General features: G+C 39.6%; 1 protein-coding gene across 1 annotated transcript in view; it reads right to left on the reverse strand.

Moving 5' to 3' along the window:
- F13A1 (coagulation factor XIII A chain) overlaps nt 1-24,699 on the reverse strand; it is a 188,057-nt gene that overhangs the window by 92,256 nt on the left and 71,102 nt on the right. The window contains exon 5 of the mRNA XM_081087925.1: nt 1,678-1,796. Within this exon, the coding sequence (XP_080944051.1) occupies nt 1,678-1,796 (119 nt within the window). The remainder of the gene's footprint in view (nt 1-1,677; nt 1,797-24,699) is intronic.

The following is a 24,699-nucleotide window of genomic DNA, read 5'->3' on the forward strand; positions in this document are numbered from 1 at the left end:
AAAGTAGTAATAAAATGACAAAATGGGAAGATTTCGCCTGTGTGTATCTGTGTACAGATTTTCCTGAACACAGTAATCTTACAGTTATCCACGCAAGCACTTGTGACAGAAACCACAATCTCAATGGCTAATTACCATGTAATAATTTATTAAATCCAGTGAAAATACCAACTCTGCATGTACCTAAACATGTGACGGATGCAGTAATGGGTAATGCACTTGTTCTCCAGGCATATAAAGAACTCATTATTCTGGTTCTTCTTAAGCAGCATCTCTCAACTGTGTGGGACACAATATCAATGAACTGGAGAGGTAAAAGAGTAGTCATAGAACTGGTTGTTTCTCTGCATCACTGCACACTACTGGGTTAATTGGTTCTTTCTGCCGAAGGACCAAATTAATGAACTCCAGATGAGTAGAGACAGACAGTGGCTGTGTTCAAGGGTGACTACCAAAGGGATTCTGGCTGAGGAGGACCCTTTCCAGTCCTCTTTGCTCCCACCTTGGTGACTTGTCTCTTATTAGCCCTCTATATTGTTACATTGGGAACATAGAGAGACTCACACCTAGAGGTTAGGAATCAGGGACCCAGAGCAAGGGCACCAGACAACAGGCAATAATCAAGAGTTGTATGCCACTTGGGCAGGGAAGGGCTTATAAGCAGGGAGTCAGGCAGGTATCCAAAACAGGGGAAGGAAACACAGGTCATTAGCTTGACAGGAAATACAGGAGGACAGTGATTTTCAGGAGTCAGGGGGAAGGAGCAGGACACAATGCCAAGTGGGCAGCAGCTAGTGATGACCTGGGACCCACTGGTCAGTGTGGAGCACTGGTGAGGGATGAAGGGAGGGCCCTATGGAAGTCAAAGCAAAGCATCAAGAAGCCAAGAAAGTGTCATGTGACCTGGTGAGACCAGACTCCGTGAACTCTCCGCCCTGGGCACCAGAACAGTGCACATCCCAGTCATCTCAGCCAACACTCTCTGAGAAAGGGCACACTCACCCTCCCATGCTGCTAATGAAAAGTGGCTTCTGAATCACAGGATATGCATTCATTTCTGGAAATATGGTAAAATATCCGTTTGTTCCTTTGTTAAAGATACCAAACTGAAATAGTGCGAGTTATTCAATATTTTAAATGAAATCCATGTAAGATATTTTATATCTGGACAGAAACTTGAAGTTCCAACTGATAAAATGTTCTTAGATAAAAGCCCTTTGACCAAATGGTAACACCCATTTCTTTTAGCTGTGTCTTATACCAACACTAAAAAGTTATTTCTTTGAATTGGGCACACACCTTGCAGTACCCTTTGCATCATTATCAAGGCACCTCTCCTTGCAAGGAAAGGGAAGCTCAGTCCCCTCCCGGTTTCAGAGCCAGGTCTAAGCTATGAGATGTCACTGCACCAAGATGCCTCAGCATTTCTCACTAGCATGCCATGCTTTCTATAGACTCTGTAACATCGCAATAACCTAAGATATGTGATTTCAGCTGATGAATTATGCAGTTGCCTTTCCAAGTCTCTACTCCTGGGTTCTCTGTCTTGGAGTCTCAGATCCTGCAAAGCAGGAAATTATGCTTGTCTCATATTGACATATAGCAGCCTGCAGTGATACATGTGACAAAAATATTAAGCAAAATGTCCTTGACAATGACAAATTTTAAATGGCTCACCTGACCATAGCTCCAGCTTCTACTCTTGATGTTATTGAAGTCTCCATAAAAAATAACCCCGATGTCATTCAGGACATACTCTTCTCTCTCTCTATCATCATCCAGGTACACAGCATCCTCTGCATCGGAAGGCAAACATAATGAGCATTACCAAACCAGGCTGCGGTCGTATGTTTCAAAGTTGTTTTGCTCCTAACCTGCAACTTAACCAACTAAATTAAAAATAAAAATGTTTTGTTTCACTGAAGGTAACTCCTTTCCCAATATGTAATTTTAGCAATGGTGAACCTAATCAGTAGACCAGGTCAGTCTGCAAATGATGACATTTGTCAGCAAAATGCAGACAAATGCTGGCTCTTTAAGTTCCAAGCAGCACAATGAAATTGACAAGTCTCATTAAGTAATTAGGATTCTGATGCATCCGTAGTTTCAGAAGCAGAATTCTATGGTGCAGATACAATTCTGTAGCCAGATAAGAAATAATTTTCAACCTATTTGAAAGTGATTTTTAAAACAAGTCGGGGCATATTTGAAGACCCATTGTCTGTCATGCCTGGCTTATGGCCCATCGCCTATGGGGAGAGGGAGGCTGGGGGTTGTCTCCTTTCAATGGATAATTGTGATGGGAAGGAGGAGCCCAAGGAGCCTCTCTGATCAGCTTCCTCCATTGCAAGGACTTTTCTTCCCTGTGGCTCTAATCAGAGGAAGGCTATGCTACCCCTCTGCCTACTTATATCAGTCTGAAACTTCTCCCCAGGGCAGGTGTGGAAGCAGCAAACGCATCTTCACCAAAGGCAGAACCAGGCAGGTAAAAATTACACTCAGGTACATTTTCATGTTTGGAACGGGGTCAATTTGCGTTTTGATTAGGGACATGGTTCATGACATTTCTCTGGCCCAGATCAGACCTGCCATCCTTCCCACCTTTTCAGGGTTCTTTCCTCCTCATTCCCGAATAAGGCTTTTACCACTCTCTCTGGAACCGTAGTTATCAATCTTGGCTGCACATTAGAATCATCTGGGTAGATTTAAAAACTTCTGATTTAAAAATGTCTGGACTGAACTCAAGATTGATTAAATCCGAATCTTTGGGATTGGGAGGAGAAGCAGGCATCAGGGCTTTAAAAATATTCATTTATTTGTTCATTTACTTTAAGCTCTCTAGTGATTCTCATATGAAACCAAAGTTGACAAAAATGCTCTAGTCCTTGCTACTCACATTCTGGTAGAAGACAAGCACCACCTGGAAGCTTATGAGAAATGCAGAGCCCCAGGCCCCAGCTCAGACCGACCAAATCAGAATTTGCATGTGAACAGCAGCCCCAGGGGGTTTATGTACAAAATAAGATTTGCAAAGTATTGCTCAGCCCAATCAGCTTCGATCCCCGTTCTGGGCTGTATTATAGCTTTGATGGAGTCCTTTGTAGATTCCTTGCTCTTGCCTGCTCTCCAAGACATTCCTGTCCCTTCCTTTTTCTGTTCTCTGTCTGTTGCCTACCGTTTACCTGGTTTCATGCAACTGTAAATACACACACGCACACACATTTACAAATATTCTAATGTCCAATAAACTATACATTTAAACTGAACAATTTTATAATCAAAAGAAAAACAATATTCATCGCACCAACATTCTGAGCCTCTCTCTGATCCCCCAAGCCTGCCAGGAAACTGTTAATCTGCTTTTTGTCACTATAAATTAGTTTGCATTTTATACAATTTTATGTAAATAGAATTATACATTTTTGGAGGGGTCTTGCTTCTTTCACTCAGGCTAATTATTATTATTTTTATGTATTTTTATTGATTTTAGAGAGAGAGAAAAGGAGAGGGATAGATAGAAACATCTATGAGAGAAATGCATCAATAGGCTGAGCCTCTTGCACCGCCCCCTCTGGGGATCAAGCCCACAACCCGCCATGTGCTCTGATCAGAATCCAACTGGTGACCTCTTGGTTCATGACTTGACAATCAACCACTGAGCCCCACTGGCCGGGCTTAGGCTAATTATTTTGAGATTCATTCCTGTTGTAGTGGGTAGCAATAGTTTATTCATCCAGGAGTCATTTTATCTTTCTAAAAAAAATCAGTTACATGGCAAGCATATGTCAACCTTCCCTGAGCCCTTCAAGTGTGAGCTTTGATACCTCAAACTGCTGCCCTTGCTGGATTCTGGAGGCTTCAGGCCACGGGTTACCAGCAACATCTAGGACTCTAAATGGAAATGACAGCTTCGTTCCAAGTGGATAACACATGAAGAAGTGACAACTGAGTTTGAGGTCAGTATTTCTGGGGAAAAGCATGAAAGAAGCCTTTCATTTTAAAAGAAAATAACGTGAGGGTGTAAGAGAGATGGCATTGGCGTTCACACGCACATGGCACTCGCCAGATGCTATCAAGCATCCTGACAAGAAAAGGTTACTCTTGTTTTTATTCTTTTGTAAAAGTGGTTTAGCTGATGGGACTCCTGTAATAATAAACATTTTAGTCCATAGGGTTTCAAATGCCTGTTGTTGAGATAAAAATTTCCTCATAAGACAACTGAGGTCAAGAAATGCCATTTGGAAAGTTTGTAACCTGTTTTCCTTATAATATGAGATGTTTATGGACTTGTCCTGTAAGATATTAGATGGTAGATTGGATTATAGAGCTATGAACATTTAAATTCGTATAAAAAATATGAGTCAAAATGGATAGCCTAGAAAGAGATGTTACAATATGTATATATCTACCTGAGAAATTAATATATAATACACTATTGCAAATCAAAGGGAATGAGTATTAAATTCAGCTGGGAAAATTGATTGCTTGGGAAAAGTAAATTTTCTGTACATAAAAATAAACTGAAACTTAATTTAAATCTGAATTTAAAAATAGAAAGCATAAGAAATCTCAAATAAAATAAAGGTGAATATCTATTTGGTCTTTAGATGAGAAAGTTTTATCTAAACAAAAATAACAGAAAAAAATCACAGAAAAATTAATGCATTTTATTTAACATAAATATAAAACTTGATTTTCATATGTGGTAAAATTTAAAGTATATAGCAAATTAGGAAAACATTTACTAACAGGAATGTTAGTAAAATTCCCTTATATGTAAAAAATTACAATAAGTTAATAAATGTGCTGATTGAGAAAGATGCAAATACAAAAATCATCAAAAACCATAAAGTGTTGTCCTCGCTGGTTTGGCTCAGTGGTCTAGTCAAAGGCACACACCTCAGTTGCAGGCTTGATCCCTGGCCCTAATTGGGACACGTGTGGGAGGCAGCCAATCTATGTATCTCTTTCACATCTTTATTTCTTTCTCTCTGTCTCTCCCCATTCCTTCCTCTCTCTCTAAAAAAAATCAGTGGAAAAAATATCCTGGGGTAAGGATTAACAACAACAGCAAAATCATAAAGTGTTTAAAAGAAAGTCAGCAAAGGGAAAACCATTTCACAGAAGAGAAAATGTGACCAGGTATTCATAAAAACAATTTTAACTAAGCAGTATTTGAAGAACTGCAAAAATTTAAAAGGAAATAAATATATGCATATATATTAACTTATTTATGCATTTGAACTTAATACTCAGTAACAACTGTGTGATGAATCACCAATCTACTGATGAGATTGTATTTTTTTTTCTTTTTTCTAAATGTTTAAAATTTAACCTTGAAAATATATATGTGGTCTTTGTTCAGAGTAATAAATCTATCTAACCCTTAGAAATAATGCATTAAAAATGTATGTATAGAGTTTTTTCATCATAGCACTACTTATAATAGTGAAAAACTGTGGGGGGTGGGGGGGAATCTGAAATGCTCCCAAATAATTACTGGTCCACAAAATAGAATAGTATAAACCATTTAAATATACTTTGGAAAAATATTTAATGACACTGGAACTACACAGGTAGCAAGTGAAAACTTAAATGTAAAACACAAAATTATGTATAAAATATATATGTAAAAATAATTAAAAATTGAGATAATTTTGTAAAGATAACTGATGCATTCATCTACCTCCATTATTTCTGCAGATTCCTTGAAATTATAGAAAATTAGATATACATTAGGGGTAGAAACCAAGAAAGAATGCCATGAGCACTTTTCTAAATAAATGAAACCAAAATGAAACATATGAACAAGACTGTGTAATAGGTTGGTGGCTTAACCACAGAGAATTACTTCAAGTTATAGACAGAGCAATTTCACTGTACACTCCCTGTAGAATATAACAAAAGGACAAGAAAACTGCAAAATAAGCAAACAAAAGAAATAAAAAAGTCAAGCTGTTTTAGTAACCCTATTATTAGTAATAATATTGCTATTAATATTTTAAAACTAATATAACATAAGCAACCAGCTTAGTGACATTAAAGACCAAGATTTGCAGGATAAAAGAAATGCATAAACAAAATCAAAGAAATGAAAATGTAAACTTTATATACTAAATTTAAGGCATTTGTTACATAATAGTCCTTTGCAAATCATCCTAGATTTAGTATTACTTTTCCTCACTTCTTTTATTTAAAAAAGTTTTTTAATCTGAATGGGAAAGACATTCTTTTTCGAATGACTTTCATGCACAATATGATACTTAGTACTGCAGCTGCAGACTAACAGCTGGACTGATTTTAAATCAGAATAAAAATGTTAAAGGATTTGACTACAAAATGGAGGTTTCCTTTAAAATCCTTGTTAAGTGGCTCTAAGAAGATTGATTTTTATTGTTGGAGAGCTTTGCATTACATGAGGTTCACACGATTGCTGATCCTCCCCAGCCACCATCTTTTCTGTAAATTATCTGTGTGCTTGCACTTCCTCTCACCATCTTACATGTGTGCTGTTTTCTCTTTCTCTTCCTGAGTCAAGAGAAAGAAAAAGTTATTGAATAAGCAAACTTAATAAATAAAACACTAAATAATTGCTTAAAGAGTTTAATTTATTAACTTGCAGCATATCAAGATAAATTAAAACTTTTGTTTTAAAATGCTGTCTGGAGACTATTGTGTAAACGTAGGTATTTTGTAAAATAATCTTGAAACTGTAAATTGATACGTGTTTGGTCAGATTGTATCAGGCTTAATTTTTTGTTGTCTTCTTTTTCATTTGAAAATGATTTTAGCAATAATTATAATCAACTCTTGGTTCTCTAATGCCTCCCATCTTGAACAATTCAGTTCTCAACCAGGTTGTTCATGGGCAGAAGTCTGATAATTTTGGTTCTGGAACTAACAGCCCTCTAATGCTGATACATCACAAAAAGCATCTCTCGGGCCAAAAACAAAGGAGAGAATGCACCATTGTGAGTCAGTTTAAACCTTGCCTTGTTAACATCTCAGGAAATTGTGCTGTGAATATTTTTGTGCTTTTTTTTTTTTTGCTTCTGTTGCTGGCAAAATGGAGGATTAGCACAATTTTAAAATAAAGAGGCCATCAAGAGTGATAATGTTTCTAAAGGTGTGAAAGAAACAATGATCACAGGCCATTGAAGAGGCAGAAAAACTGTTGTTAATTTGGATAAACGAAAAGCAGTTAGCAGGTTACAACATTTCAGAGGCAGTGACATGTGAAAAAGAGAAGATGCTGGGCACTGATCTCCTGAAAGACGCCCCTGGAGTGAGTGCTGAAAGGATTCTTTTAAAGCTCTTAGGGGTGGTCAAATAATTTAAGAAAAGAAATGTTTGCTTGTAGATTAAACAGTACATTAGACATGTACTGTATACAAGAAAGGTTAAAACAGGGAATCATTTGGAGCTCTGGAATGAATTAATTCAATTTACATGATTTCTAATGGGAAAATTGATTAGGTTTTTGAACAAATTGTTTCTTGAACAGCTTTCCAGAACAAATTCAATTTGAGAAATGAGGTTCCATTGTAATTCGATGCTTATCATATTCTGTCATCAGGGATATATGTTAGACAGTAATACTGCAAAAATCTTAATGAGCAAGGACTTTGGGGATAGGCAAAGTCCTGGTTTCTTTTATCCACTCATGTCAGTTAAAGTGTTTGTTTCTGGGCTAATATATTTTTTGATATTTTTAGACAGAAATTAGTCTCATAAATCTATTTTTGAGTATAGTTCATATAAAATAAAACTTACACAAAATATTTAGCTTTGGTAGTAACTTTTTCAAGCTGAACTCCCTCTAGCAAGATATTTTTCAATGCTTTTATTTACTCTGCACTTACACTATGCACTGTTCCTAAAATATTTTGCAACACTTCTTTGTACTTTTGCCATTTGAAAAGATTGTGGTGTAGATGGTCTGTAATTAAGTGCAAAGTTAAAGCCACTAATTAGCTTTTTAAATGAAAATATTGGTGTTTCGGTCCTGGTGCACCATCTTTCCCTCTGCAGCTGGAGCTGGAATCCCATTGACCTTTAGGTCTCATTTACTTCTTCATAGTTAAGTATGAAGCATGAATTCTGCCCATCTGGATAGGATAAAAGGCTGCTGGAAACCCAGGTGTTCTCTTAAAGGTCCCACACAGAAACTCACTCACTTAGGTTAGGCAAGGCACTCAATCTGGGCTCTAGCAGAGGGACAGTGGCTGAGAGGGTGCCAGAGACAAACAGGGAGAAACTGAGTTGTGTGACTTTAGAGCAAGGTCTAGAGGGTAATTTGCCACTATCTTGCACCTTTCAAGAGGCCCCAGAACCCATATACACAATGGCTGGCTTCAGACCATAGAGAGCACAACATAATTAGTTCCTCAAGTGGCACATCCAAAGGATGGTTTTGGCAGGCAACAGAGCCTGCTGGGCAAAACCTACTCCATGGGATCAGCCCCCACACAGCACTTGCTATGTTGTGGTTGTGGCCAATACTCTCAGCCAGTCTGCTTGTGGGTCAACCTCACTCATGACATGCCAACAGCAATCAAGGCTCAACTACAATAAGAGGTAACACACAACACAAACTAAGGATACTCCCGGAGCACCCAGATCAGGTGATCATGGAGACTTTGCCACTGTTTCCATATAACATTGACTACATGAGGCCACACTGCAAATACTGGGAGACATAGAAGATCTACCTAATACACAGAAACAAACACAAAGAAGTAGCCAAATTGAAAAGACCCCCAAAAATGCTCCAAATGAAAGAACAGGAGAAAACTCCAGAACAAGAATTAAATGAAATGGAGGCAAGAAATCTACTTGATATAAAGTTCAAACACTAGTTATAAAAAATTCACAAGGAACTTAGAAAGATATTCAAAAAAGAGGTAGCAAGTATAAAAAAGGCATAGAAATAATAATAAAAAAAACCTATCAGAAATGAAGAATACAATAACTGAAATGAAGAATATACTAGAAGGAGTCAACAGCAGATTAGATAAAGCAGAGGTTTAAAGCAGCAATTTTTGAAGACAAAATAGGAAAAACACTGAATTGGAACAGCAAATAGAAAAAAAGAATTTAAATATGAGTATAGTTTAAGGGATCTCTGGGACAACATTAAGTGTAACATCATTGGCATCATAGGGGTACCAGAATAAAAAAGAGAAAGAACGAGAGTGAGAACATATTTGAAGAAAGAGTGACTGAAAATTTCCCCAGCTTGGTGAAGGAAAAATGCACACAAGTCCAGGAAGTGCAGAGATCCCAAACAAAATGAACCCAAAGAGCTCCACACTAACACACATCATAATTAAAATAGCAAATGACAGAGAGAATCTTGAAAGTGGCAAGAGAAAGGCAGTTAATTCCCTATAAGTGAGCTCCCATAAGACAGTCAACTGATTTCTCAGTTGAAACATTTCAGTCCAGAAGGGATTGGCATGAAATATTCAAAGTGATAAAAATCAAGAACTAAGACTACTCTACTCAGCATAACTATCATTCAAAATTGAAGGAGAAATAAAGAGCTTCCAACACAAGAAAAAACTAAAGGAGTTCATGACCACTAAATCAATATTACAAGAAAGGTTAAAGGGACTTCTTTAAGAAGAAGAGGGAAAACAAAGAACATAAATATGAATAATAAAATGGCAATAACTACATACCAATCAATAATCACTTTAAATGTAAATGGATCAAAAGACAGAGGGTGGCTGAGTGTACAAGAAAATAAGACCCATACATATGCTATCTACAAGAGACCCACTCCAGATTGAAAGACACACAGGCTTAAAGTAAAGGCATGAAAAAAGATATTTCATTTGAATGGGAAGGAATAAAATCTGAGACAGCAATATTTATAGTAGAAAAAGTAGCTTTAAAACAAAGGCTAAAATAGAAGACAAAGAAGGATATTTCATAATGATAAAGGGATCAGTCCAACAAAAGGATATAACCCTTTTAAACATTTATGCACCCAACATAGGAGCACCTAAATATATAAATTAAATATCGATAAACATAAAAGGAGAGATTGACAATAATGCAGTCAGAGTAGGGGACTTTAACAACCTATTGTTATCAATGGATATATCTTCTAGACAGAAAAGCAACAAGGAAACAGTAGCCTTAAATGACATACTAAATCATATGGGTTTAATTTATATCTTCAGAGCTTTTTATCCCAAAGCAACAGAATACGCATTCTTTTTAAGTTTACATAGAACATTTTTTCAGGGTAGACTGCATGCTAGGACACAAAACGCATCTTAATAAATTTAAAGAGATTGAAATCATATTAAGCATCTTCTCCAGCCTCAATGATATGAAACTAGAAACCAATTACAAAAAATGAAAACTGACAAACACATAAACACATGAGGCCAAATAACATACTGCTAAACAATTAATGGTTAAGAACGAGATAAAAAAAGAAATCCAAATATCCCTCAAGACATATGAAAATGAAAACACAATGACAAACAAATTGATGGGACAGAGCAAAAGCAGTTTTAAGAGGGAAATTCATAGCAATACAGGCTTATCTCAAGAAACAAGAAAAAATCTCAAATAAACACTTTAACTTTACAGCTAACAAAACTAAAAAAAAAAAAATAACAAAGCTCAAAGTGAGTAGAAGAAAGGAAATAATAAAGATCAGAGTGGAAGTAAACAAAATAGAGATTATAAAACAATACAAAAGATTAATGAAACCAAGAGCTGGTTAGTTGAAATGATAAACCTTTATTTAGACTCATCAAGAAAAAAGAGAGAAGACCCAAATAAATAAAATTGAAAGAGGAGAAGTGACAACTCACATGACAGACATACAAAGGATTTCAAGAAAGTACTAATAACAATTACATGACACCAAATTGGAAAATCTGGAAGAAATGGATAAATTCCTAGAAACATATAATCTTACAGGGTTGAATGAGGAAGAAACAGAAAATATGAACAGACTGATCACTACTAATAAAATTGAAGCAATAATAATAATAATAAAACTACCAACATACAAAAGTCTTGGACTAGTTTGCTTCACAGAGTAATTTTACCAAACATTCAAAGAAGAATTAGCACTTATTTTCATACTATTCCAAAACATTCAAGAGGAGGGAAGGCTCCCAAGCTCATTTTATGTTGCCACCTTTGCCCTGATTCCAAAACCAGACAAAGACAATATAAAAAAAGAAAACTATAGTATCCCTGATGAACATAAATGCAAAATCCTCAACAAAAATTATCAAACCAACCAGCTGGCATGGCTCAGTGGTTGAGAATCAACCTATGAATCAGAAGGTCATGGTTTGATTCCTGGTTAGGATACATGCCCAGGTTTTGGGCTCAATCCCTGGTGTGGGGCAATCAGGAGGCAGCCGATCAATGATTCTCTCTCATTATTGATGTTTCTATTTCTCTCTCCCTCTCCCTTCCTCTCTGAAATCAATAAAAAAAACCATATTTTTAAAAATTAGCAAACTGAATTAATAATACATTAAATAGATCATACACCATGACCAAGTGGGATTTATTCATGGGATACAAGGTTGGTTCAATATCCACAAATCAACTAATGTGATACACTATATTAAAAAATGAATGGTAAAAATTATATGATCATATCAATAAATGTAGAAAAAGCATTTGACAAAAGCCAGCATCCTTTTATGAGAAAAACTCTCATCAAAGTGAGAATAGAAGCAACATACCTCAACATAATAGAGGTCATATATGACAAACCTACAACTAAAATCATAATCAACAAGGAAAAACTAAAAGTATTTTCCTTAATACCGTAAACAAGACAAGAATGAGCACTTTAATCACTTTTATTCAACATAGAATTGGAAGTGTTAGGCACAGTAATCAGACAAGAAAAATAAGTAAAAGGCATTCAAATTGGAAAGGAAGAAATAAAAAAGTCATGTGCAGATTACATAATAATAAGTAGTAGAACCCTGAAGGTGCTACCAAAAACTATTAAAACTGATAAATGAATTCATTAAAATAGCAGGATACAAAATTAATTTTCATAAACAAGTGCATTTTTATGCACTAATGATGAACTATCAGAGAAATTTAAAAAACAACCCCACAAAAGATTTCAAATAACCACAGTGATCTTGAGAAAGAAAAATGAAGTTGGAGGCATCATACTACTTGATATCAAACTATATTCTAAGACTATAGTAATCAAAACAGCATGGTACTAGCATAAAAAAGACAAATAGATCAATGGAACAGAATAGAGACGCCAGGAAAAAATCCAGGCCTATAGGGTCAATAATTTATAAGAAAGAAGGCAAGAATATACAGTGGGGTAAAGACAGTCATTAAATAAATGCTGTTGGGAAAACTGTACAGATACCTGAAAAAAATGAAACTAGACCACTTTCTTCCCCCAATACACAAATAAGCTCAAAACAGATTAAAGACTTAAATAGAAACTTGAAACCATAAAACTTCAAAAAGAAAACATAGGCAATAAAATCTCTGACATTACTCTTAGTAATATTTTTTCTGATACATCTCCTAAGGCAAGGGAAACAAAAGAAAGAGTAGACAAATGGGACTACATCAATCTAAAAAGTTTTGGCACAGCAAAGGAAATCATCAACAAAATGAAAAGACAACCTACTGAATGGGAGAACATATTCACCAGTGGTAGACCCTTTAAGGAGTTAATATTCAAAATCTTAAAATAACTCATACAGCTCAATACCAAAAAACAAACAAACAAACAAAAAAACAATCCAAGCAAAAAATGGGCAGAAGACCTGGATAGACATTTCTCCATTTGTGATGGCATAGGTGGATTGGAGGTATTATGCTAAGTGAAATAAGTCAGACAGAGAAAGGCAATACCATATGACTTCAGTTATATGTGGAATCTAAAGAACAAAAATGAATTCAGAAATAGACTCATAAATAGAGAACAAAATGGTGGTTACCAGATAGGAGGGGTACTGGGGATTGGGTTAAAAAGGTGAAGGAATTAAGAAGTACAAATTGGTAGTTGTGAAGCAGTTATAGGGATGTAAAGTACAGCGTAGGGAATATAGTCAATAATATTGTAACAGCTATGTAAAGTGCCTGGTTAGTACTAGACTTATTGGGGTGATCACTTTGTAAATTATATAAATGTCTAACTACTATGCTATATACCTGCAACTAACGTAAAATATTAAATTTTAACTGCAATTGAAAAAAAAAAAAAGAGAGTTTATCTGAAAAGACAATATGAAAAAAGCCAAAAAATAAAATGTTGAAAAAGAAAATTTGGGCCCTAGCCAATTTGGCTCAGTGGATAGAGTGACAGCCTGTGGACTGAAGGGTTCTGGGTTCAGTTTTGGTCAAGAGCACATGCGTAGGTTGCGGGCTTGATCCTCAGTAGGGGGCATGCAGGAGGCAGCCAATCAATGATTCCTTCTCATCATTGATGTTTCTATCTCCCTCTCCCTCTCCCTTCCTCTTTGAAATTAAAAAAAAATATATATATATATATTTAAAAAAAGAAAGAAAAAGAAAATTTGGAAGCTTACCTCATGGTAAATTGAACTTTTGATACTAATTCACCCCATTCCTGTAACCATGCTCTTTGCTTTGTAACTAGCTGTTTTTCTCTCTAAAGGTGGAATATCCCCTTCTTGACTTTGGGCTTACTTTGTTTACAGGGATGTTAGAAGTGATGCAAGTGGGAGTTTTAAATGTGCTTGAGCAATTAAGTATGTGCTCTTGGATTTTGCCAGCCCCACGAGAAAAACATACCTCAGCAAGCTCATTAGTCACAAGAGAATGAGACACACCTGGGGCAGAGCTCCCCTACAACAATGCAGTGAGGGTAGAATCTACCCTCACCTGAAGCAGAGGTGGCCAATCAAGCTCGGTCTACTCTAGCCCAGTGGTTGGCAAACTGTGGCTTGCGAGCCACATGCGTCTCTTTGACACCTTGAGTGTGGCCATGAAGTTTCAATCACACTGTACGTGCATGCCCGCATGTGGCATTTTGTGGAAGAGCCACACTCAAGGGGCCGCAGTTTGCTGACCACTTCTCTAGCCCAACCACAGCTAAGTTCCAGAATCATGAGAATAAATGCTTATTTTTTGTATACCAATAAGGTTTCCTGTTTTTTGTTTTTTCCATATGGAGTTAATATTACTGTGATTATAGCTAATTAAAACAAGCTCTAAGTAAAATTTATTTTGGCACAGTAATCCTATCTAATAATAGACAAACATGGTAATTAACCATACCTCTGCTACACTTCCCATTGGCTAATCAGCAGGATATGCAAATTAACTGTCAACAAAGATGGCAGCCAGCAGCCATGCAGCTGAAATGAGCAGGAGGCTTGCCTGCTCCAGTGATGGAGGAAGCCAAGGTTCCCCGTCTGCCACGGACCAGCTCTGAGCTCCGGAAGCAACAATGTTTCAATTATAGAGGCTAAACAAACCCCAGATACCTTCTTTCAGCCAGCCAGGGCCTCAGAGATTAGAGCACCAGTGATGGCAACAGAGTTTCAATTATAGAAGCTAAACAAACCCCAGATATCTGCTTTCAGCCAGCCACAGCCTCAGAGCTGGAGCCAGGCCTCAGAGCTGGAGCTGGCTCTCAGCTCCAGTGACAGCTATGGAAGGTAAATAAATCCCAGAAAAAAAAAAAAGAGGCTGGGAGCTTCAGTCGCCCACCAGCCGGAAAATGGCCCTCAGCCCCTCACCCAGACTGGCCAGGCACCCCAGTGGGGACCCCCACCCTGAAGGGGGTGCGACCAGCTGCAAACAGCCATCAGCCCCTCCCCCAGGCTGGCCAGACACCCAAGTGGGACCCCCACCCTGATCCGGGACACCCTTCAGGGCAAACCAGCCGGCCCCCACCCATGCACCAGGCCTCTATCCTATATAGTAAAAGGGTAATATCCAAACTGACCCTAACAGCAGAAAGACTGGGAATGACTGGTCACTATGACACACACTGACCACCAGGGGGCAGATGCTCAATGCAGGAGCTGCCCTCTGGTGGTCAGTGCGCTCTCACAGTGGGGAGCTCTGCTCAGCCACAAGCCAGGCTGATGGCTACCAGTACAGCAGTGGTGGTGGGAGCCTTTTCTGCCTCCTCAGCAGCACTAAGGATGTCCGGCTGCAGCTTAGGTCTGCTCCCCGCTGGCAAGTGGACATCCCCCGAGGGCTGCTGGGCTGCCAGAGGGATGTCTGATTGCCATCTTAGGCCCAGTCCCCCGGGGAGCAGGCCTAAGCCAGCAAGTGGTCACCCCTGAGGCATCCCAGACTGTGAGGGGTCACAGGCTGGGCTGAGGGATCCCCTACCCCCGAGTGCATAAATTTTTGTGCACCGGGCCTCTAGTAGGTAAATAAAAGGATAGAGCTAGATGTACATTTAGTCTTAATATATGATATAGATGGCATTTAAAAGTAATAGATAATGACAGATCTGATCAATAAATGATGTTTTGACAACTAGCTATTCATGTGAGAAAATTTTTTCAGTAAAATCTCTTTCTCTCGCTATAAACAAAGTTTAGTGATAGATTTTAAAAGTACATGTGTGTCTCTTCCTTCCAATCCTTAATTCACATAAATTGTCCCAGAAATGTACAAGTAGAGAAATACAAATGTAAAAATGCTCAAGTTTACTAATAGAGACATATAAGCTAAAATAATCATGAAATATCATATTATACCTATTATACCGGCAAATTGTAAAACAAATGGTAACAGTGTCAATGAGGGCATGAAGAAATGAATACTCACATGTGCTGTGGCTGTATTATAAAATATTGCAGTCTTTTTCTAGAATAATTTGACAGTATCTATGAAAATCTAAAATGTGAATTCACTTTGACCCAGCAATGCTATTTCAGGTGTATATTTATAGAAATATGTTTGTACAAAGGGTATGCGAAACATTTAATACAGTATGGGATGCTATATTGAAAATGAGAAGCAATTTAAGTATTTATCTAAACATATATAAAAGCCTAAGTGACCGTTCTATCAGTAACTATGACACACACTGACCAACAGGGGCAGATACTCAACGCACAGGCATGGAAACATGGAACAGACTGGTGAATCTCAGAGGGAAGAGGGGAGGGGAGAAAGTGGGAAGAGATAAACCAAAGATCTTATATGCATACTAGAGGCTTGGTGTGGGTCCCTCAGCCTGGCCTGCAGGGATTGGACTGAATCCATGCACTGGGCCTCCAATAGCCCCCGAGGGTCCCGGGTTGCCAGAGGGCGCAGGCCAGGCCAAGGGACCCCACCAGTGCACAAATCCATGCACCAGGCCTCTAGTTTGTAAATAAAAGACCATATCAATAATGATGCAACCATATCAAGCAGTTATTAAAAAGAATATTATGTACTGACTAGTGGCCTAGTGCACAAATTTGTGCACATTGAAAGAATTAATTAGAAGAAATATTTTAATATCACTATTTGCCAAGTCCTGGGTGTGGGTATCCAACTCCCTCCTCCTTCCTGTCAGAGTCTGTGACAATGCCCGTGGGGACGCAGTGTCAAAGCCTGTTGGGCTCCATCGTCAGGAAGTGAGGTCACTGCTCTTATAAGGAAATGAAATCACTGCTCTTGTGTGGGGAGAAGCTCAGAGTAGGGGACCAGGCAGTGACCAGGGAGGTTTTCTGTCATGTTCATACCCCAGGTCAAGGCTGGGGGGAGGACGTGGAATGTGGGCAGCTCCCACTACCCCAGGTTTATCCCGACATGGGAGCTGAATCTCATTTCCCCCGGGGGGAGCTGGAGTGGAGGTGGTGCCCTTTGCCCTGATGTTTAGCCTGTGGGGTTGGTGCCCCATGGGACTGTGGGACTCCCCAGAGTCCTGGAGTCCAGCCCCTGGCCAGCACCCCACAGGACTCCCCCAATTCACCTTCTGGTCAACGTCCCTCAAGCGCCCTCATGTATGCAGCATCAAGCCCAGCCCTGCCCACCTGCACACACCCTGCTGTATGCACAGCCATCTTGGTGGAACAACTGGTCACTATGATGTGCACTGACCACCAGGGGGCAGACACTCAACACAGGAACTGCCCCCTGGTGGTAGTGCACTCCCACAGAGGGAGCACTGCTCAGCCAGAAGCCGGGCTCACGGCTGGCAAGTGGAGCAGCTGTGGCAGGAGCCTCTCCCACCTCCCCGGCAGTGCTAAGGATGTCCAACTGATGGCTTAGGCCCGCTTCCCCCAAGGAGCGGGTCTAAGTCGTCAATAGGACATCCCCCAAGGGCTCTGGGACTATGATAGGGCACAGGCTGGGCTGAGGGGACAAATTTCGTGCATTGGGCCTCTAGTATAATCATAATTTTTCCTCCTTCCTTAAGTCTCCCTGTGCCCTTTTCTTACCAGCGCAGGCTAGATTAAGCCTTGTTCCCTTAGTGTCCTATGGATGCTGTGGTAGCATCCATCCCACTAGAAGGAGGTTGCTCTGTAAAATTTAATTATTTATCGAAAAAGCATGTATTCAGTATTTGCTATGTGCCAAGAACTTTCTAAGTGCAGTACAAAAACAAATAAACTTATTGAAACACACAATAGCGCTGAGAGGAAGATATTATCTAATCCCTGTTTTACAGATGAGGAAACTGAGGAAGAGAAAAGTAGAGCAGCTTTCCCAAGGCCACAGTGCCTGTAAAAGATGAAGCCAGGCTTTGACTACTAATACATGTGGACTATGATTCTTGAGTCCCAGAGATCAGTTCAGTGTATCCCCACCACCCAGCACAGAGCACCTACTGAGAAAATGAGAGGGGGATGAATGTCTGGAGTTTGGAGAGTGAGAGACAAGTCCAAGAAAATGAAGGATTTGCCTTGGGATTCGGTTACTATTCATGGGGAGTTATAAATTCAGGTGGCGCTCTGTGAACTGCGGGGAGTTCTGTAGCTCAGGACCAGGCAACTCCTTTCCTTCCAGCAGCTGAAGTAAATCTTCCCAGAGAATGGGCGGCATAATCATGAATCCTCACCAAGGCAAGGAAGTCAAACGGGAAGCCTTGATTTTAATTTTAAATTTATTTATGACTTTAAAAGAAGATTGAGAGTGGAAGGTACTGCTTTAGTTCATGTTTTTACTCAGATCTGTCACTTTAAAATATAGTTGTCCAAAGCTTGGATAAAAACAAACGAACACATCACTATAGAAACTCCACCCCCCCCCCCATGTTTGATAGGCTAACAAAAATAGGAAAACTTAATCATCTGCCTTCGGAGACTTTGTTGTTGGCTTTTTGTTTTGGTGTTGTTTAAAAAAGAATTTGGTTAGTGTTAGAGGCGTGGTGGGGTTTTGTAGTTCCAGGAGGAAATTCATTCTTCACTTAGTAAAATGGAGGGTACTACTAAGAGGAAAACAAACTGACCAAGAGCTCAGTGTTGTAGAACCCAGCACTTTTAAGTGTTAGAAGGCAGGGGTGTGTGTGTGTGTGTGTGTGTGTGTGTGTGTGTGTGTGTGTGCTTATATATAATGCAGTGATTGAGAACTGATAGGAGAGGCTAGATCTAGATAGCTCATGGAATTGGTGTGGCAGCACCTTGACCTACAGACAACTTCTTGATTCTCAGTGACCCCTCGTAAACAATTACCCGCATAAAACTCAACAGGAAAAGAGCCCCTGCCTGGCGTCCTTGGTGAATGTGGCATGATGCCTCCACCAACTGTGTCCAGCAGCTCTGCCACCAGACAGAGCAGACCTTCAATATTCCTTGTGAATACCACTCTTCCAGGTGACTAACGAGGCAACTAGTAAACAAGAATGATCTCACTCATTTTACTGCTCCTCTGGTGGGAATATGAGGTAGTTTTGAAAGAGCATTATGGGCTAAAAAATGTTACGACTCAGTAGGATTGATTTCAGGTAACCTTGGAAATTACCACTTGCCTCCACACCCAGAGAAAGTAAGAATTTATAACAAACATGTAAAAATGAATGCTGAACCTATTGATTTTAGTATCTGTATAAGGTCTTTGGAAGAAAGGGTTATTCATCATCACCTGGGCTGAAAAATTTCTTTTGCTTATTTAAATTTAAATTTAAAGCAAGTCCCATCTCAAAGTCAATGAAGTCAAGCCTACCAGAGCAAACTCAGGGATCAAAGGAAATTATAGTGGCCAGAAATGCCACCGTGCAAGTTATCTCTGCAAAGGCTGCCTGATGGTTTACATTCGAGTCTGGATTTGTATCTCATCCTTTAGAAGGAATGATGGTTTGGACCCTTCAAAAAGGCAAAATGTGTCATCATTTTAGTGAAGGGAGAAATTTTGAGTGAGGGTATTAGGAATAACTTCTACTCCCCTCCCTTTTGAATAAAAGCTGAACATCACTAGAGACAGAGGGAAGACTTATGCTGGCCAAGTGCAATCACTCTTCGAGGGAGTGACTCCATCTGCAGAGCAAATATGATCCCAGATTGGTGTCATCATGATATGTTTGTCCATCTCAAAGTAAATCAGAAGGGCTGGGGACTCCAGCAGGCTGTGTTCTGTGCAGGCATGTTAGGAATAACTTCTTGTCCACAGAGCATATAAGAAATGGCATTTTCAGAGTCTGTGCTTTCAATATATATATATATATATAGTGTGTGTGTGTGTGTGTGTGTGTGTGTGTGTGTTTATTGATTTCAGAGAGAGGAAAGGAGGGTGAGAGTGAGATAGACACTTCAATGATGAGAGAGAATCATTGATCAGCTGCCTCCTGCATGCCCCACATTGGGAATTGTGCCTGTGACCTGGATATGTGCCCTGACCAGGAATCAAACTGTGACCTCCTGGTTCATAAGTTGATGCTCAACCACTGAGCAACACCAGCTAGTTGTGCTTCCTTTCTTTCTGGAAGGTTCCAAAGCCACTGTCTTCCTAAAATGATTCAATACATTCTAGAGGCCTGCCTTTGTTCCTATTAATGCAAATGAAACAAATCCATAAAACACAGGCAAATATGTTGCATTACATTACAGCTCAGATCAGCTTGAGAAGTTTATTTGATTTGTTTGTTTTGCCATTTAAGGACTTTTCAGTATACTCCAATATCTTCCGAAGACAGGCTATTATTCATGAAGTAACTCCACAGAGAAAAGTGTCAGAGAGTCTTAGCATGTGGACTCAAAGGGAGCCTGCACCCTTGTTGGCACGCTTACATTTTTTTCAAAGAAAACTTTTGTTTGATCTTATAGTTATCAACCTGGCTTTATTTTAATTTATTCTTAATGGCAGGCCTTTCCAATGCTGATTAGAACATTATAGAAGCTTCCTGGCTGGCATTTACTTCTTGTTTATCATATTACACAAGACAGAATACCAATGTTCTGTTTTTTTTAAAAAGAGAACTTATCTGTACCAAACCAGGAATTCAACTTTCAACCCTAGCTTGTTTCTTAATTTTCTATGTGACCTTAAGAAATTTATGTAACACCACGAGTCTGATTTTTCTCTTGAAATATGAGGCTAATAATCCTCTCCCTGCCTGTCAGAGTAATGGTCATCAATTCCATTAAGTAAACATCCATTGAACATTCACTTTGTGCCTAGCACCATGCTAAGCTGAATGGATCCTGCTTTCCAAAACACACAATGCAGGGAGCTCCTGGCCATGAACATTCTTTGAAGAGTATAAAAATATTACACATATAAACAATTGTAAAACACATGAACTGGCAGATTAGTGTGATTTGACCTTGATTCTGGGGTCACTTGTATGCCATTTAGAAGAATTTTGACTTTTTGTTCTCTGGGGTCCCGTGGATTGCAATACCACAATGAATGATATTCACTTAGTGTAAAAAAATGATGAATGAGCCTCTAATGATTCTGATACTGGGAAGAGTGATATATGAACTTTTATTCAGTAGAAGATTTGAATAAGCAAGGGCTTAAAGTTTTACATAAGCTTTATTAAAACTTCACAAAAATTCAATTAAACAACTATTTGAGTGCTATTGCATGCAAGCACTATTCTAGGGGCTAGAGAAGTCTCCTCTTTCCCCAACTAAACCAGATGCCCTTATTATATGTTCTTGTTGTGCCATGATTTATTTTAGTACTTTTACCATTTGTGAAACCTTTGTAGAAGCTCTCTGAGGGCAAAGATTGTCTATTTCACTGCCATATGCCCAGTGCCTAATATAGCATTAACTCTTCATCTTTGTGAGTAAATAAATAATATTGTTGTACTACCCATGGGTATTTATGTTGTCATGGGCCTGGAAGTGCAGAGAAGACATACTCTCAATATGTATGGATTGAATGGGTGAATGGCTCTAGTCTGAGGGTATGAATTCTGATCTGGGTACAAGGGTTTCCAAGATAAAAAGTGTTGGTCATTGTTACCCCAGGAAATACCAGTCCTGGTGATTACTCCATTCTGTACTGAAAGGTATAAAAGACATGTATAGTTACAAAGAAAATAGAATAAGGATTAATTTCATAATAAAATACAAACTGGTCATATTTAATTACTACCTATTAAAAGCACCCAGATATTTAGAAATTTATTGATTTATTTACATTAATTGTAATTGATTTCTTAGTTTCAAGGAAAATACAAAAAAAAGAAATCGCATGGAATCCATAGGTAGAAATCCCAGGTGCTAATTTGATGTCAGATGCTGAGAGAGAAAAATCCACACACACACGTTCCCACAAACACACTCCAACATACACCATATAGTTTTTTGACATTTTTCAAGATGGTTTGGTGTAAGATTACATTTACAGCTTATCTGTGATGGTAGGTGGTGTGAACCTAAAAAGCATTTATTTGGAATTATTAAATCAATGCGGCAAATATTCATTAAACATTAAGCATGTACTACGTACTGTGCTAGGAGCTAGATACAAGACTGAATGAGGTAAAGAAAATCAATGCTGGAGAATATGGGAGGAAACAAGTCATCAAGAAAGGAAATATCCCATAATAATAAATGATGCTCAACCAATGAAATATTGGCCTGGATGAAGGACAGAACACAGGTACGGGACATCTAAATCTTTCAGAACATACTATTTGGCACTAAGGCTAGACTACCAATCTGGAACATTCTAAATTTAAGTAGTAAAATGCATTCAATAATACAGAGTTTCTGAGTAATCAGAATTCACAAAACTGTCCGACTTACTCCTGCTGCCTTTGTGGGTACAGTTCTCTTTCCAACCTCCTGGAGAAGGGCTCCCTCATGGAACTTATCTGAAGCCCATTTGGTGCTATTAAATTAAAAAATCTAGCCAATAATTCTCCCTGCATCCACCCCTGCTCTCACTAGTGTGGTATTGCTATTGATCCCCATTAATGATTTAGTGATTAAGGATAGATCGCTGATGAATGCAAAGCAAGCTGAAGGGCCCCTTGGAAGACAGCTGAGCATGCTTTTATCAATAAGTACTGTACATGCCCCTAGAATTTCAACCCAGTGTCCTAAGCCACCTTGGATGCCACTTCCACATTGAGTGTGCTGTTTTCAGCATCCTGCTCAGCTTGCTCTCTTTTGACAATTTCTGACTTTCTCTTCTGTTATCTTTCCCACCTGGGGAATGGCCAAACCCCTCTCTTTTTATCTACTTTCCAATTGTCAGACCATATCTTCAAGAGTCCCTTGTTATGAATTAGCATATGCAAGCACAAAACTGGGTGACTGTCAGGCAACCATGTATTTGAGTGTGTCTGGGGTTCATGACACAGATCCCCTTTTGGGGTTATGCCTTAGCTTGTAGTTTGGGAAAATCACACAGTAAGTGAAATGAGGAGATGACTTCTTTCTCCCATTTCATTAACATTCCCTGGGAGATATCAGTGAATATTCACATCCTATCTAATAAAAGACAAAAAGGGTAATTGACCGTACCTTCGCTACACTTCCCATTGGCTAATCAGGGTGATAAGCAAATTAACCACCAACCAAGATGGCGGCCAGCAGCCACGCAGCTGAAGCGAGCTGGGGGCTTGCTTGCTCCAGTGATGGAGGAAGCCAAGGTTCCCCACCTGCCGCGCCCCAGCTCTAAGCTCCGAAAGCAACAAAGTTTCAATTATAGAAGCTAAACAAACCCCAGATACCTGCTTTCAGCAGGCCGAGGCCTCAGAGCTGGAGCGAGCGACTCTCAGCTCCAGTGACAGCAACGAAGTTTCAATTATAGAAGGTAAACAAACCCCAGAATAATAAAAGAAGAAAAGGAGAGGCTGGGAGCTTCAGTCGCCAGCCAGGCTGAAAACGGCCCTCAGCCCCTCACCCAGGCTGGCCAGGCACCCAAGCGGGACCCCCACCCTGATCCGGGACACCCTTCAGGGCAAACCAGCCAGCCCTCACCCATGCACCAGGCCTCTATCCTATATAGTAAAAGGGTAATATGCAAACTGACCCTAACAGCAGAAAGACTGGGAATGACTGGTCACTATGACACACACTGACCACCAGGGGGCAGACGCTCAATACAGGAGCTGCCCTCTGGTGGTCAGTGTGCTCCCACATGGAGGAGCTCTGCTCAGCCACAAGCCAGGCTGATGGCTGCCAGTATAGCAGTGGTGGAGGGAGCCTCTCCTGCCTCCTCAGCAGCGTTAAGGATGTCCGACTGCAGCTTAGGTCTGCTCCCCGCTGGCAAGTAGACATCCCCCGAGGGTTGCCAGAGGGATGTCTGATTGCCTGCTTAGGCCCGATCCCTCGGGGATCAGGCCTAAGCCAGTAGGTGGTCATTCCCCGAGGGGTCCCAGACTGCGATAGGGCACAGGCCGGGCTGAGGGACCCTCCCCTGCCCCCCAAGTGCACAAATTTTTGTGCACTGGGCCTCTAGATAGAATATAAAAAGTTATTATCTGAAAAGCTGACACCAGAATTTTTCTGGAAGGATGGAATGGTCTTCAAAAAGTGTGGGGTCCCCAAAAGCCTGACTATTGGAGGAGCACAAACAACAAAATAAAAAAGGTTGCTGAACCACTCTGCATGCGAAAAGAAAAAGAGTTTTCTTTGAAGAGAGGATGGGAGAGACTTTTGGAGAACAAGGGAGAACAGAATGGGCAAACGAAGAGGCAGTGAGATAGGGAGAGCCTGGGGTTAGGTGTAAAGAGGAGTCAACACAAATTTAAGAGTAAAAAAAAATACTCTCCTGCGTTTTGTATTTATTGATTGATGATTATTACATGAGCCAGTGGTTCTCTAAGTGTGGTCCTTGACTAGCAGCATCAGCATTTCCTGGGAACTGGTTACAAATGCAAATTCTCAGGTCCCACCCCAGACCTGCTCAACCTTCTGATGCTGCTCAGAAATCTGATTTAACAAGCCCTCCAGGTGATTCTGATGTGCATCAAGTTTCAGAACCAGAGTAAATCTTTCCACCCCTCACCCTCCACATCAAATCACAATTAATTTCTAGTCATTCTGGATGTTTCATGGAATGCTGTTTGGAGGAGCATTGTTGGTTTTGAGGCAGATTGGTGTCAGCACTGGGAGAAATAGGATTCCTGGAGGAGGAAATGGAATAAAGGACAGAAACCCCTAAGGGGTTTGCAGAAATGTTTGGACTTTCACAGGCCAAGGCACTGGGGGTGAGGGGGTCTGCAGTAGTGTCCCTGTGTTCTGGGGAGCAGGGAGGACCCACCTGCCTTGTTTTGGTAGGTAAGAGGCCCACTTCCCACTCCCAACTCATGTTTAAGCCTCTAAAACTCTCTCCTTGCTTCTT

This window comes from Myotis nattereri (genome assembly GCF_964212035.1).
Source record: "Myotis nattereri genome assembly, chromosome: 3".
NCBI lineage: Eukaryota > Metazoa > Chordata > Mammalia > Chiroptera > Vespertilionidae > Myotis > Myotis nattereri.